Source organism: Myotis myotis, unplaced genomic scaffold (genome assembly GCF_014108235.1).
Source record: "Myotis myotis isolate mMyoMyo1 unplaced genomic scaffold, mMyoMyo1.p scaffold_m19_p_28, whole genome shotgun sequence".
Classification (NCBI taxonomy): domain Eukaryota; kingdom Metazoa; phylum Chordata; class Mammalia; order Chiroptera; family Vespertilionidae; genus Myotis; species Myotis myotis.
Genome location: NW_023416333.1, coordinates 2,749,269 through 2,763,443, shown reverse-complemented (window position 1 = coordinate 2,763,443; position 14,175 = coordinate 2,749,269). Strand labels below are relative to the sequence as shown.

The window sequence follows — 14,175 nt, the reverse complement described above, 5'->3', positions numbered from 1 at the left end:
CCCGACCCCAAACGCACCCCATCCCCATCTACAAACCCAAACCCGTCCTCATCCTGAGACTTAACCCGATCCTCATTGCCATCCTCACACCAGACGGTTTCCAATCCCAGCTCCAGCCCCAGTCCCACATCCACTTCCTTCCTTATACTTCCCCCCCAACCCCTATAAGTCCTACCTCAACTCCACCCCATTTCATGTTCATCCCATTTTCCAAGTTCAAGGCTGTAACTGTTTCTCATCTCCCTAAGTCCCACCACTACCATTGACCAACGAAAGGTTGACCTTGCCTGGTCCTGGGAGGAACCTCATGTCTGCTAAGTGTCTCTGTTTACCTGGAGTCCTTGGGCCACACCAGATAGTTTATGCTATCAATGTGGTTGCGGGGGGAGGGGGGGGTCTACTATATCCGTTTGACCCCTGGAGATGCTTGGAAACTGAATAACTAAGGCCAGCCATGGGGGTGCTTCTTGCCTGACCCCCCCTGAGAACCCTGGACACCAGGGTTTGGGTGAGCTTCTCCCGTTTGCAGGACTCTGTTGGGTGTCCTCACGCATCATTGCTGGGAGAAGTAAGTGCTGTCCGTACGACTCCCCTCGGGGAGACAACTGGGACCTGGTGGTGCCTGGTCTCACTTGGATGCCGCTCCTTGCTTTGCTGATGTTAAACTGTACCCTTTCGCTGTAATAAATTGACTGTGAGTGCAACCGTTTTCCTGAGCTCTGTGAGTCCTTCTAGCAACTCATTGAACCCAGGGGTGGTCTCGGGGACCCCTGAACTGTAGTGAGTAGAGGGGGATTAACTCAGAGAGTTAGCAGGGCCAGAGCACATGGCATTTTGAATGATCTGGAAAGACTTTAGTTGTTTTGTTTTTTTTTTTTGTTTTTTTTTATATATTTTATTGATTTTTTACAGAGAGGAAGGGAGAGATATAGAGAGTTAGAAACATCGATGAGAGAGAAACATCGATCAGCTGCCTCCCGCACATCTCCCACTGGAGATATGCCCGCAACCCAGGTACATGCCCTCGACCGGAATCGAACCCGGGACCCTTCAGTCCGCAGGCCGACGCTCTATCCACTGAGCCAAACCGGCTTTGGCTAGACTTTAGTTGTTTTTTTTTTTACCTGAAATTGGAGCCACTGGAGGGCTTAGAGTGGGAGTGACATGATTTATTTTTTGTTGTCATCACCTGAGGATATTTTTTCCCATTGATTTTTAGAGAAAGTGGAAGGGAATGAGGAGAGAAGGAGAGAGAAACATCGATGTGAGATAGACACAGTGATTGTTTTCCTCCTGCAATCCAGGTACTACTTGCCCTTTAACAGGAATCGAACCCGCCACCGTTTGGTGTGCGAGCCAATGCTAGCCTCTGAGGAACACCGGCCAGGGCAGGAGTGACATGATTTTAATAAAGATTTCTCCAGATGCTGCATAGAAAATGAATTGTAGGTGCAGGAGGGCAGGCGGGGTAAGGGCTGAGCTGGTTAGGAGGGTGTGGCAATAAACCAGGTGACAGACGACGGACGGTGGCTTGCATTAGGGTGATCACTGGTGAAGCAAGAGTCAAATTCCCAGACACATTTTAAAGATAGAGCCAACACTCTTGGCTGATGAATCAGATGTGGAATGTGACAGAGAAAGCAGCTGGATAAAAACGGAGCTGTCCTTTACCAAGATGGGGAGACCATGGGAGGAGCAGGAGTGGGGTGTGAGCGGGACCAGGAACCCGGCGTCAGATAGGTGAGGCGTGAGGTGCCTCTTTTTTTCGAGTGGAAAGGCTGAGTAAGAAGTTGGAGGTATGAGCCTGCAGTTACAACATCATCATTGCTAGAGTAAGCCCCCATAAATATGATTGCCGGAATACTAAGCCCCAGTAAATATTTCTACTTAACGAGGCCTCAGTCAAGTAGGATTAGAGAAGGCCTCAATTGCCATTATTTTTTGGACGAAGCCTCTATAAACATAGCATTATTGTGATTTGAGGAGGCCCCAATAAATCGTATTTCTAGGGAGTCAGCCTCTATTAATAATAGCATAGGCGGTGATAAATATTACTGAAATTGCCCGTGCTAAATAGCCTTATTATTTTATGATTGGCGTCAGTACATGTCATGGCAGTCGACATCCGTTTATTGGGTGACTGAGCAAATGAAGACAAGGTCAAGGTCAAGCTCATGATTAGCGTGTGAAGAGGTGGGTGAAGGAGGTGAAGGGTCAGAGTTCTGGAGCCCATTGGGGACCGGAGAGGAGGTTGGGAGAGCCAACTAGAGATGGAGGGGTGAGGGGGCAGGTGGACAAGGAAGCTAGTTTATTTTTTTCCCACTGAGCTCTCTATTTATCCTATCATCCTACTGTGATATTGTGATTTCTTTCTTTTTTTAAAAAAATATTTTTTTAAATATATTTTATTGATTTTTTACAGAGAAGAAGGGAGAGGGATAGAGAGCTAGAAACATCGATGAGAGAGATCGATCAGCTGCCTCCTGCATGCCCCCAACCGGGGATGTGCCCGCAACCAAGGTACATGCCCTTGACCGGAGTCGAACCCGGGACCCCTCAGTCCGCAGGCCGACACTCTATCCACTGAGCCAAACCGGTTCAGCAATATTGTGAATTCTAATAAGAAATGTGTGTTTGATCTGGGGGTCCTGATTATGGCAGCTCCTAAAAGCCCTGGAATTTCCCAATCACGGAAGCCATTAAGATGCAAATGAGGTGACTTTTGGGCCCCACTTAAGGATGGGGGAATGGTTGCCAGGGGAGCCAACATGTGCTTAGAGCAGTGGTTCTCAACCTTGGCTGCACATTAGAATCGCCTGGGAATCTTTTTAAAATCCTGATTTCTGGCCCTAACCGGTTTGGCTCAGTGGATAGAGCGTCGGCCTGCGGACTGAAGGGTCCCAGGTTCGATTCCGGTCAAGGGCATGTACCTTGCTTGCCGGCACATCCCCAGTAGGGGGTGTGCAGGAGGCAGCTGATCGATGTTTCTAACTCTCTGTCCCTCTCCCTCCTCTCTGTAAAAAATCAATAAAATATATTTTTTAAAAAAAAATGAAATAAAATCCTGATTTCTGGGCCTCATCCTCCAGAAATTCTGTTTCTTTGTTATGGGGTGAGGCCACCACATTAGTAACAAAGAATTTCCGGAGGATGAGGCCCAGAAATCAGGATTTTAAAAAGATTCCCAGGTGATTCTAATGTGCAGCCAAGGTTGAGAACCACTGGCTTAGAGGGTTGGAACTCTCAGTCCCAGCCCCTGACCTCTGGGGAGGGGAGAGGAGCCGGAGGTTGAGTTCACTCACCAATGGCCAAGGATTTCATCAATCACACGTGTGTCATGCAACCTCCTCGGGGAGTTTCAGGGGTGGTGAACACTGGGAGATTTGGGGAGAGTGGTGACTTCAGAGAGGATATAGAACAGTGATGGCGAACCTATGCCACGCCTGTCAGAGGTGACACGCGAACTCATTTTTTTGGTTGGTTTTTCTTTGTTAAATGGCATTTAAATATATAAAATAAATATCAAACATGTAAATCTTTGTTTTTACTATGGTTGCAAACATCAAAAAATTTCTACATGTGACACGGCACCAGAGTTAAGTTAGGGTTTTTCCAAATGCTGACACGCCGAGCTCAAAAGGTTCGCCGTCACTGATATGGAAGCTCTGAGTCCCTTCCCCACACCTGGCCCTGTGCATCTCTTCCATCTGGCTGCTCCTGCGTTATGTCCTTCTATAATAACCTGGCAAAGTAGTAAGGAACATGTTTCTCTGAGTTCTGTGAGCAGCTCTAAGAAATTAATGGAACCTGAGGAGTGGGTCATGGGAACCTCCAACCTATAGCTGGTGGTCAGAAGCTGGTAGGCTATGATTGGCATCTGAAGGGGGGGGGGGGTGCAGTCTTGCAGGACTGAGCCCTTAACCTGTGGGATCTGATAGTATCTCCAGGTAGATAATGTCCGAATTGAATTCATTGCCTGGAAGAAAAAATACCCATTGGAATTGTTGTCAGAGTGGGACTTACCCACCCGTTTCCTAGATGTTGAATTGTCACCTGTGTGGGGGCTGCATGACTCATCTCTGTCCCTGTGTCTACAGAAACAGCAGGTTGGGTTGCCATCATACACCCCCCATTCGCCACACTCACCCCCACTCCTTAGGGAGTCACCCTGTGGTAGTTTCACATCAGTTTTATTAGAATCCAAAAAATCGCTCTAATAGATATTCCATTTCTCAAACACCCCCCCCCTTCCCCCTCCCCACCCCATCTCCCTGGGGGTGGAGCCTTGAGTCTTCTCAGGTCCCTCCCACCAGACCCCATTCTTTCTCCTTCCACGTGGGACCCAGGGGTTAGGGGCCCCCACCCAGAGTCCAGGACCGAGCCCCCTCATACCCCCAGGAACCAGGATTTCAGGCCTCTAGACCCTCCCCCTCCTCCTCAGCGACCTCATTTTAACTTCCCAATGAAGTTGGTGGATACCCCTGGGCTCAGCGGGGAGTGGACTGGCGCCGACATTCATTCATCCGGTAGGCACACATGTAGAAAATTCCTGTGCGAGAAAAGATCCCCATGGACACTCCACCACCCCCCCACCCCCCACCCCACCCTCCCACCCCGAACCGCCTCTCAAGCCCCCTGGGTGTCCACAGAATCTGGAGTCTGCCTTCTGCCTGGGTGCTGGGAGCCCATGGGAGACACCCTATCATCTCACCCTGGGGAGTATGCTTGCTCATCCCAGACACCGCCCTCCCCACCCCCAAGCCCAGGTACCTGCAAAGAAGGTCATGAGCAGGGCCACCCAGCCCAGGATGTAAGACCAGGAAAAGCGCCAGTCCCCGAAACGGCGGCCGAAGAAGCTGACGGTGACTCCGGTGTAAATGGCCAAGGCCAGCAGGACAAAAATAGCTGGGGAAGGAGGGCGGGGTGGAAACTGGGATGAAGTTGGGCTTGGAGATGGGGGTGGACGTGAGATTGAGGAGCGGGGTAAGGTAGGGTGGGGTGGGCGGGGTGGGGATGGGGATCTGGTGAGGACAGGGTTGAGTTGAAAGTGGGAGGACAGGTGGACAGGGAGGGGTGGGGCTGGGGTGGAGCTGGGGCAGGGCTGTGCTATGTCGTAGAGAATCTGATTGGCCTTTGTCTCTGGTTCCTGGGAGGACTCCACGTCCTGGAAACTTCCTGAGTTATGAGTGTCTTTGACATTGTTAAGCCTCTGGGATCACACCTGTTGTTGAGCTGAGATGATGACTCAGGAAGGGAGCTGGTCGCCAGAAAGACCAACCACCAACCAGAACGGAAAGTTGAGGCTTTGAGCTGGTTGATGTCAGCCCCTCTGGGGAGGGGAGGGGGAGGAGGTTGAGTCCAATCACATGTCCAGTGATTCAGTCACTGGAGGCCAAGTGCTGGGAGCTTCCTGGTTCCTGAACAAATGGGTGTGTGAGGCGGGTGGGGGTGTGTGTGGGGTGGGGGGTGGGGAGGGTGCCAGTCCCTCTCAGGCATCTCCTTCTGCGTCTGTTTATTTGGCTGGTCTTGAGTTGATCCCTTATAACAGGGGGTGGGGAACCTGTTTTCTGCCAAGGGCCATTTGGATACGTATAACATCATTCGCAGGCCATACAAAATGATCAGCTTAAAAATTAGCCTGCTGTATTTGCTCAAACATGTAATTAACTCACCCCTAATGCCTGGGCAGGGCCAGACCTAATGATTTCGGGGGCCTGAGACATGTGACCCGCGGGCCAAACGTTCCCCACCCCTTTATAATAAAACTGTCCTTGTTAAGTACAGTGCTTTTCTGAGTTTGGTGAGTTGTTCTAACAAAAACGTTCAAACCTGAGTGGGTCCTGGAACCCTCAAATTGGTAGCCAGTTGGTCAAAAACGCAGGTGGCTTGGGGACCCCACTTGCAGCTGAAGTCGGGGCAGTCTTGTTGGGAGCCGTGCCCTTACGCCTATGGAGTCTGACGCTAATGCCAGAACTGAATTGCAATGTCCGAATAGGTGGAATCAGAAACGGCCTGGGTGTTGGTGTTGGTTTTGGGGTTGGGATGAGGGTGGGGGTGGGGTTGAGAGTGAGGAGTCTGGGATGAGAGTGGTGTTGGGGGTGGGGATGGGTTGGGGTTGGGGAAGGGCAGGGAGTAGGGAGAGGGAGAGGGTAGGGCGGGTCCACTCACCGGAGGCGAAAAACATGATGCCGGTGGAAAAAGGCCGGGAGAGGCGGGTGAAGGTGGGCTGCTGAGCGAAGGCCAGGATGCCCATGATGATGCCAGAGGTGGCACACAGGGAGGACAGGATCATGAAGGCCCGGGTGGCATTCCAGTACGCTGTGGGAGCACCTGGCGGTCACTCCTGGGCCTCCCCTGCCCTCAGTGGTGAAAGCTGCTGCCTCTGAGAGCGGGAATGCCTTACCCCTCTCCATATCCCTGCTCTAGCTTCTCCTTCACATCTTAGCAAGTGTCCTCCTTTTCACCTGGCCAACTCCTATCCATCCCTCAAAACCCAGCTTGTAAATCCCCTCCTCTAGGAAGCATCCCTTTGCCACTCAGGTATCATCCTCACCCCCTGCTCTGGGTTGTGACTCTTTATCTGTCTCCCCCTCCAGTCCGATTGCTCCCTGAGGACAGGGACTGGTTGATTCTATGTCACGAATACCCGCCAGCATAGGTTTGGTTTGCACGGGGCCCGGGGAAATGGTTGTTGGGTAAGCGAGTGAATGCATGATGCTGATTCCCCATGTTGTCCTGCTGATGGTTCTTTATCCTCGCTCCCATGGCTCTATTGCATTTCCTTCGTGCCACTTGCCCATATCTGAAAACGCCCCGTTTGTTTGTTTTTAACTTGTTTACAGTGTCTGTCTCTCCCCACGGAATTCTCAGCTCTGTGAGGACAAAGGTCTTGCTTTCTCATTCACTGCTCTGTCCCCAGCACCTGGTGCCTGGCCTATGACAGATACTCAATAAGCATGTGGAAGGAAAGGATGTTGAATACTGGGGATCATTCTTCTCTCTTTCCATAAAGTGTATACTATGTAACATACTATATCATAGACAGAGATGTAGTATATGACATAATATATCATGTACATATATAATATACTAGTGGCCCGGTGCACGAAATTCATGCATGGGCGGGAGGGGGAGTGTCCCTCAGCCCAGCCTGCACCATCTCCAATCTGGGACCCCTTGGGGGATGTCCGACTGCTAGTTTAGGCCCGATCCCTGTGGGCAGTCAGACATCCATTCACAACCAGGACCGCTGGCTCCTAACCACTCACCTGCCTGCCTGCCTGATTGCCCCCACCCCCCCCCCCCCCCCCCGAGGGCCATTTGGGGGCAGTTTGCAGGCCAGCCAAGCCCCCGGCTTTGTCCAGAAGGACGTCTGGAAGGTCTCCGGAAGGTCTCCTGGTCTAATTAGCATATTACTCTTTTATTAGTATAGATGTGTATAATATACATTGCCAGAGCCCTATACTGTAAGTACTATTCTTATCCCCATATTTATAACATATATTGTAATATATACATACATACACACACATACATATACATAGAGTTCTGTACATATATATTACATAGCCTGGCACATAGCAAGTATAATACCTCATCCAGTATTTAGCAAATTTAGGGTCTATCTTGCTTTTGTATCCCCCAGTACCTAACAGGTTGTTTTTTTCCAATTACAGTTGACAATCAATATTATTTTATACTAGAGATCCAGTGCACAAAATTCGTGCACTGGGGGTGGGGGGTGTCCCTCAGCCCAGCCTGCACCCTCTCACAATCTGGGACCGCTGGCTCCCAACTGCTCACCTGCCTGCCTGCCTGATTGCCCCTAACCACTTCTGCCTGCCAGCTGGGTCATCTCCTAACCACTCCCCTGCCAGCCTGATCAACGCCTAACTGCTCCCCTGCAGGTCCGATTGCCTCCAACTGCCCTCCCCTGCCAGCCTGATCTTGCCCCCAACAGCCCTCTCCTGCTGGCCTGATCACCCCTAACTGCCTCTGCCTGCCTCATCACCCCTAATTGCCCTCCCCTGCCAGCCTGGTTGCTCCCAACTGCCCTCCCCAGCCAGCCTGACTGCCCCTACTGGCCTCTACCTCGGCCCCCACCAAGATGGCTTTGCCCGGAAGGAAATCGGATGCCCAGAAGATGGCCAGTTGACCCAGTCAGTCTAATGAGCATATTACCCTATTATTAGTATAGATCAGTTTTGGGTATATAACATAGCGGTTAGAGAATTATATAATTGAAGACATGATCCCCTGACAATTCAAGCGCCCACTGGCACCCTACATAGGTATCACATTATTGCTGCCTATTCTCCCTATGCTGTACGTTACATCCCATATCTTCTTTGTAGCTACCAACCTGTACTTCTTGAGCCCTTCACCTTGTTACCCCACCCGCAACCCCCCCCCCCCCCAATCTGGCCACCATCAGTCTGTTCTCTGTGCCTGAGTCTGTTTATGTTTTGTTTGTTCACTTATTTTCTTTTTTAGATGCCACGTATAAGTGAAATTGTACGGTATTTGCTTTCCCTGACATATGTCACTCAGCATATTGACATAGTTCTTGATCCATCATCAATACTTAGAAAATGCTGTTCTGGCGACCACAGCCCCCTGACCTCGACTTGTGTGGGACACGTCCCCTCTCCCCTCTGAACCCCTCAATCGATACATGCTGCACCTGCCCTGGAAAGGAATGCTGAAACCCCAGCTTGGCCCCTTCCCGGGCTCAGTGACCTTGGCTTGACCCTTTCCTTCTCTGAGCCACTGGTTTCTCCATCTGCGGGATGGGCAGCCCACCCTTGGCCTATAAGGTTCTGCCCTGTGGCCTCTGCCCCAGGCACAGCCCAGACCCCGCCCGCCCAGAGCCTTACCCACGCTCTCCGACTGCAGGTAGCACTTGTTGCCCAGGCAATACCGCCACAGGCCCTGGTGGGCAAAGGACCCCGACAGCCGGTACTGCATCCAGTGGTCAGTCACCGTGGCCACCACCAAGAGGATAGTCCCCACCCAGGCGCAGAAGAGGCCGCCGCCCATGAAGCTGTACATGGCGATCTGTGGGGAAGGGGAGAGATGGCGTCAGGAGCTGGACTCCTGGGTCTGAGGGAGGAGGGGCTGGGGGCCTGGACTCCTGGGTCTGAGGGAGGAGGGGCTGGGGGCCTGGACCCCTGGGTCTTGGGGGAGAAAGATCCTGGGGGGCCTGGACTTCCAGGTCCTAAGCCAGGAGGTGGTGTGGGCACTGGGGCACCAAAATCCCTGGGGGAAGAGGAGGCTGGGGCCCTGGACTCCTGGGTCCCGGGTGTGAAGGGGGCTGGGGCTGGCGCTGGAACCTCATCAGGCCTCAGGGAAAGGAAGGAGCTGGAGGACTGGATGCCTAGGTCTTGGGGGAGGAGGGACTGTGGGTCCCATGCCCGGTTCCTACCTGAGTCTCAGAGCCTGTGCTGAGCCCTCCGTCTGCCTCGGCCCCTCTGTGCAGACTGAGCCGAGCCAGGTCGCTGGCCTCTCTGCTCCCTGGGCCCCCCAAATCCCTTAAGCCTCCCCACACAATGGCCCCACAGCCCAGCAGCTTCTAGCAAGCAGAAGTGCAATGGTGGCAGAGGCCCCAAATGGAATTTGCTGAAGCAGGAATCCAGGCCTCCCTCCCTGCACCCCCAGGCCCCACTGGCCTCTCTCTGTGACCCTCAGCGACCTTCCCCCCCAACCCCCCCACCCTCCTTCCCATCACAGGCCTTGCTCACAACACCCACTGGGTCAGCCTGAGCTTCGTAAGCGCGCACACACACAGACACAAGACATAGGGACACGCATCCATTTATTGTTCAACCTCCCCTCCCCCCCACTCCCAAGGGCAGGGAAATGGGGTGGTGTCTGGGAATACTGGGCCTGGGGCTGGGTGGGGGGGATTCTTTGTGGATGAGGCCAGAGGGCGTGTCACAGTTGGGGCCAGGACAGGAAGGAAGTTGAGGATGAGATGGGTGGGAGATGAGCTGGGACTGGGGCTGGGTTGACCTGAAGTAGGTGGGGGGTGAGGATGAAGCAGCTGGGAATGGAGGGGATGGGAATGTGGTACCGAGTGGGGGTGGGATGGGGTTGCAGAGGCAGGTGAATGGCTTTGGGGTTGAGAAAGGGGTCAGGATCCCGACAGAGAATGAGCTGAGGGTTGTCGCTGTAGTTGGGGGTGGTGCTGGGTATGAGGTGCAAGGCTTGGGATGCTAAGTCAGGTCCAGGTTTCACAGGGGATTCCCAGGCCCCCTGTTGGGGCCCTGGTTTGGGGGGAGGGGCAGGGTGTCTCTGACAGGGCTGAGGTCCCCCTTGGGCTCCAGGACCCTCTTGGTGACCCTGAGTGGCCTCCGGAGGCCAAGGTGCTGGGCCCTCGGCGCCTAGTACTCCGTGTCCCAGTCCTCAGCGGCAGGTGGCGTGGCCAAGGGTGGCTCCGGACCTCCCGCCTCCTTCTTCCCATCCTGGGTGGGCAGTGTTGGGGGTGATGACGGCGTCGTGGGTGGGGTCCTGGGGCCAGCCCCGGAGTCCCCTGCCCAGAACGGCTTTGGCTGCTCAGACCTCCCAGGGCCCTGTCGCCTCTGGCCCCGGCCCCGGCCCCGGCCCCAGCCTGGCCTGCGAGGGACGTCCCAGTCCCCACACCCCCTGAATGGCCTCTTGGCGGTGGGGGGCTGGGGGTCGGGAGCCTGGGGGTGGCAGGTGCAGGAGGGCAGGGACTGCTGGAGGTTATAGGCCCCCAGCAAGGCGCTGTGCAGGAGGTAGGAGAGGGCGTCCAGGCGGATGGGCACGGTGACGGAGGCCAGGCCCTCGGGGAGCCCCAGGTGTGCTGGATCTGGGGTGCCCAGGAGAGAAGATGGCAGGGCCGGGAAGGGCATGGGGGGCCAGGGCCCCGTCCCAGGCGGTGGCAGGTGGTTCCTGGAATGGCAAGAGGACCGGTCAGCGGCTCCCACCATCCGCACACCTTTCCCAGGGCAGCCTGGTGGCCTCTGTGCCTCCCGGGGCCCATCTCTCTGCCTTGACTTCTGCATCCACCTCGGGCGCCCTCACCCCCTCCTCCCAGCCCCTCTCTCCTCCCGCCCTCTCTCTGTTTCTCCTTTGACAGGGAGACGGGCAGCTGGGCTGGCACTTCAGCATCAGGAGATGCCAGCTCCAGTCCAGGCTGCCCACCCGGCTCGCGCCTGATGCGTCTCAGGCCAGAGCACTTTCCCACGCTAACCTCGATCTTTCCTACCAAAGCCTGCCTTTAGGAGTTGCCCAAGGTGCCTGCGAAACGGCTGGGCTTGGGCTGTGTTCAAGAAATGCAGGCAGGCCCTGACCGGTTTGGCTCCGTGGATGGAGCGTAGGCCTGCGGACTGAAGGGTCCCGGGTTCGATTCAGGCCAAGGGCGTGTACCTTGGTTGCAGGCGCATCCCCAGTAGGAGGTGTGCAGGAGGCAGCTGATCGATGTTTCTCTCTCATCGATGTTTCTAACTCCCTCCCTTCCCCTCTGTGAAAAATCAATAAAATACATTTTAAAAAAAAGAAATGCAGGCAGTTATTATTATTACTGTTGTTGTTGTTGTTGTTATTATTCTTTCTCCAGGCCTATGGCTGTTCCTGGCATTTTCCAGTCTCCTGGCTCATTCTCGAAATCCCTCTCTGTTCCAGGAATATCTGCTTCCAGCTCTCTCCCTAGCCCAGTGATGGCGAACCTATGACACGCGTGTAAGAGGCGACACACGAACTCATTTTTTTTGGCTGATTTTTCTTTGTTCAATGGCATTTAAATATATAAAATAAATATCAAAAATATACGTCTTTGTTTTACGTTGGTTGCAAAGATCAAAAAATTTCTGTATGTGACACGGCACCAGGGTTGAGTTAGGGTTTTTCCAAATGCTGACGCGCCGAGCTCAGAAGGTTCGCCACCGCTGAATTCTAGTCCTAAGTATCGTGCTCAATCTGTCACCAAGATCCTTCAAGGTTCTGTTTCTGTGCGATGATACCCGAGACTTTTTGTTTGTTTGTTTCTCTGACGCTCTCGGGGGTCCATTCACCTCCCTCTGACTTTCTCCGTCCCCCCCCCCCCCACCCTCGGGTCTCCGTCCTCCCGAGGGAGGTCTTCAGTCTCTCACCCTTCCGGGCCCGGCTCTTCCTTCTGCTGCTCCATCTGCACGAGGGTCCCTGGAGTCCCTTCTAGCACCTTCCGCTGGGCTTCTCCAGGGCCAGGGAGGGGGGAGGGGTCCGGGGAGAAAGGGGCGGGGCTTGTCAGAAAGGGGGCGTGGCCTGCAGGGCGTGGGGAGCCGTGGGAAACGATGCAGGGCTGGAGCATAGTTCCCCAAGCCCACCCAGCCCAAGACTCAGCTCCCACTTCCCCAGACCCAGGGGTCCCGGCCCCCAGCCCCTCCTCCCTCGGACCCAGGGGTCCAGGCCCCCAGCCCCTCCTCCCTCAGACCCAGGGGTCCAGGCCCCCAGCCCCTCCTCCCTCAGACCCAGGAGTCCAGGCCCCCAGATCCTCCTCCCTCGGACCCAGGAGCCCAGGCCCGCAGCCCCTCCTCCCTCAGACCCAGGGGTCCAGGCCCCCAGCCCCTCCTCCCTCAGACCCAGGGGTCCAGGCCCCCAGCCCCTCCTCCCTCGGACCCAGGGATCCCGGCCCCCAGATCATCCTCCCTCAGACCCAGGGGTCCAGGCCCCCAGCCCCTCCTCCCTCAGACCCAGGGGTCCAGACCCCCAGATCCTCCTCCCTCGGACCCAGGTGTCCAGGCCCGCAGCCCCTCCTCCCTCAGACCCAGGGGTCCAGACCCCCAGATCCTCCTCCCTCAGACCCAGGAGCCCCGGCCCCCAGCCCCTCCCCTCGCTCCACCTGTGCCCCTGTTTTCTGGGGGCCGGGTGGTGTTCCTCAGGACTGAAGGAGCATTGAGACGGGGCAGTCTGGAGGTTGGACCCTCCCGGGGTTGAGGGGTTAGTAGCTGGGCTGGGAGCTTCAGGGGCTGGCTTCCCGTTTGGGCTCTGTCTCCGTCTTCCTTTGTGACTTTAACTTCTATGTTTTGCTTTCTCTCTCTGAGAAACGGGGCTACACTACCCCCCCCCCCCACCCCGGGTTCTTAGGAAGCTTACGAGGATCCCACGTGTGTCCAGTAGTCAACACAGAATCGGAACTACTATCATTGATCTCAACCAGTGAGACTCTCTGGTCGTTACCGCCGGCGGTCACGGCCGTGTCTTATTGAGGAATAATAGTCGTTCGTCTATCCATTCATTTAAGAAACGCCCTCTCACCGCCTGCTCCGTGCTGGGCCGGGCGCGGGGGGTGCAGCCGGGACCAAACAGATGCAGCCCCGATTCCCACAGGCGTCGAGGGAGGCGGACCAGACACAACAACACACTTCCTAGGAGGGCGGTGAGGGTGTGGGGCCAGGGCGAGGGGGTGCAGCGGCGCAGGGAGCAGCTGCTTCGGATGGGAGGCTTCGGGGAGGCGCCCGCAGACCGGGGACCTGCGCATCCCCGGCGGCGGGAACAGCGCGTGCAAAGGTTCGAGGGTGGAGCAGGTAGGCAGTGTTGGAGGGACTGGGCCGGGATGAGGGATGCAAGGAGAAGGAGAGGGGACGGTCTATTTTTTTATTTAAATTAAATCTTTATTGTTCAGATTATTACAGTTGTTCCTCTTCCCTCCCCCGCCCCCCCGTAGCTCCCCTCCACCCGGTTCCCACCCTCCCTCTGCCTTCACCGCCCCCCCCCCTCCACTGTCCTCATCCATGGGTGCACGATTTTGTCCAGTCTCTTCCTGCACCCCCACACCCCTTTCCCCCCGAGAATTGTCAGTCCACTCCCTTTCTATGCCCCTGATTCTATCATATTCATCAGATTTCTGTTCTATTCTATTCATCAGATAATCTGTTCATCAGATTTTTTATTCACTTGATTTTTAGATTCACTTGTTGATAGATATGTAGTTGTTGTTCATAATTTTTATCTTTACCTTTTTCTTCTTCTCCCTCTTCTATTTTTTTTAAATAAATGGCTTATTTTGGAATATCTTTATATTTATAGAAAACTTACAAATACCGAGTTCCCATATACTCCTCACCTAGCTTCCCTAATGTTAGCTTGTCACGCTGCTGTGTAGCACTTGTCACAGTGACAGACCAACGTGACTATGAACGAATTTTTACACTGTTTTCTTTCTTTCTTCCTTCC

The 14,175-nt window shown here is 54.5% G+C and overlaps 2 protein-coding genes across 4 annotated transcripts; both read right to left on the bottom strand.

Moving 5' to 3' along the window:
- Nucleotides 1-4,260: 4,260 nt before the first annotated feature.
- LIM2 (lens intrinsic membrane protein 2) lies at nucleotides 4,261-9,051 on the bottom strand. Of its 2 annotated transcripts, none has more exons than XM_036296189.1 (4): nucleotides 8,751-9,051; nucleotides 6,169-6,330; nucleotides 4,771-4,905; nucleotides 4,261-4,549 (listed from the first exon to the last, which is right to left on the bottom strand). In XM_036296189.1, exons 1-4 carry the CDS (start codon nucleotides 9,049-9,051, stop codon nucleotides 4,488-4,490), a joined length of 660 nt encoding a protein of 219 aa, XP_036152082.1. In that variant the 3' UTR covers nucleotides 4,261-4,487. The 2 variants fall into 2 exon arrangements, with proteins under 2 accessions (XP_036152082.1, XP_036152083.1); XM_036296190.1 differs by having other exon boundaries at nucleotides 4,262-4,549; nucleotides 6,169-6,318; nucleotides 8,877-9,051.
- Nucleotides 9,052-9,805: 754 nt separating this feature from the next.
- CUNH19orf84 (chromosome unknown C19orf84 homolog) lies at nucleotides 9,806-13,479 on the bottom strand. Of its 2 annotated transcripts, XM_036296188.1 has the most exons (3): nucleotides 13,096-13,479; nucleotides 12,114-12,195; nucleotides 9,806-10,914 (listed from the first exon to the last, which is right to left on the bottom strand). In XM_036296188.1, exons 2-3 carry the CDS (start codon nucleotides 12,146-12,148, stop codon nucleotides 10,383-10,385), a joined length of 567 nt encoding a protein of 188 aa, XP_036152081.1. In that variant the 5' UTR covers nucleotides 12,149-12,195; nucleotides 13,096-13,479; the 3' UTR covers nucleotides 9,806-10,382. The 2 variants fall into 2 exon arrangements, with proteins under 2 accessions (XP_036152081.1, XP_036152080.1); XM_036296187.1 differs by lacking the exon at nucleotides 13,096-13,479 and having other exon boundaries at nucleotides 12,114-12,331.
- Between the last annotated feature and the right edge of the window lie 696 nt (nucleotides 13,480-14,175).

Excerpts from the sequence above, each read along its gene's own strand:
- CUNH19orf84 (XM_036296187.1), bottom strand. The coding sequence starts at position 12,310 with ATGCTCCAGCCCTGCATCGTTTCCCACGGCTCCCCACGCCCTGCAGGC. Across the intron at positions 10,915-12,113 it reads GAAGAGCCGGGCCCGGAAGG|GAACCACCTGCCACCGCCTG; the intron begins GTGAGAGACTGA and ends TTGCCATTCCAG.
- LIM2 (XM_036296189.1), bottom strand. The coding sequence starts at position 9,051 with ATGTACAGCTTCATGGGCGGCGGCCTCTTCTGCGCCTGGGTGGGGACT. Across the intron at positions 6,331-8,750 it reads GTGGCTCAGAGAAGGAAAGG|GTGCTCCCACAGCGTACTGG; the intron begins GTCAAGCCAAGG and ends AGTGACCGCCAG. Across the intron at positions 4,550-4,770 it reads GCTCATGACCTTCTTTGCAG|GAATTTTCTACATGTGTGCC; the intron begins GTACCTGGGCTT and ends TTTCTCGCACAG.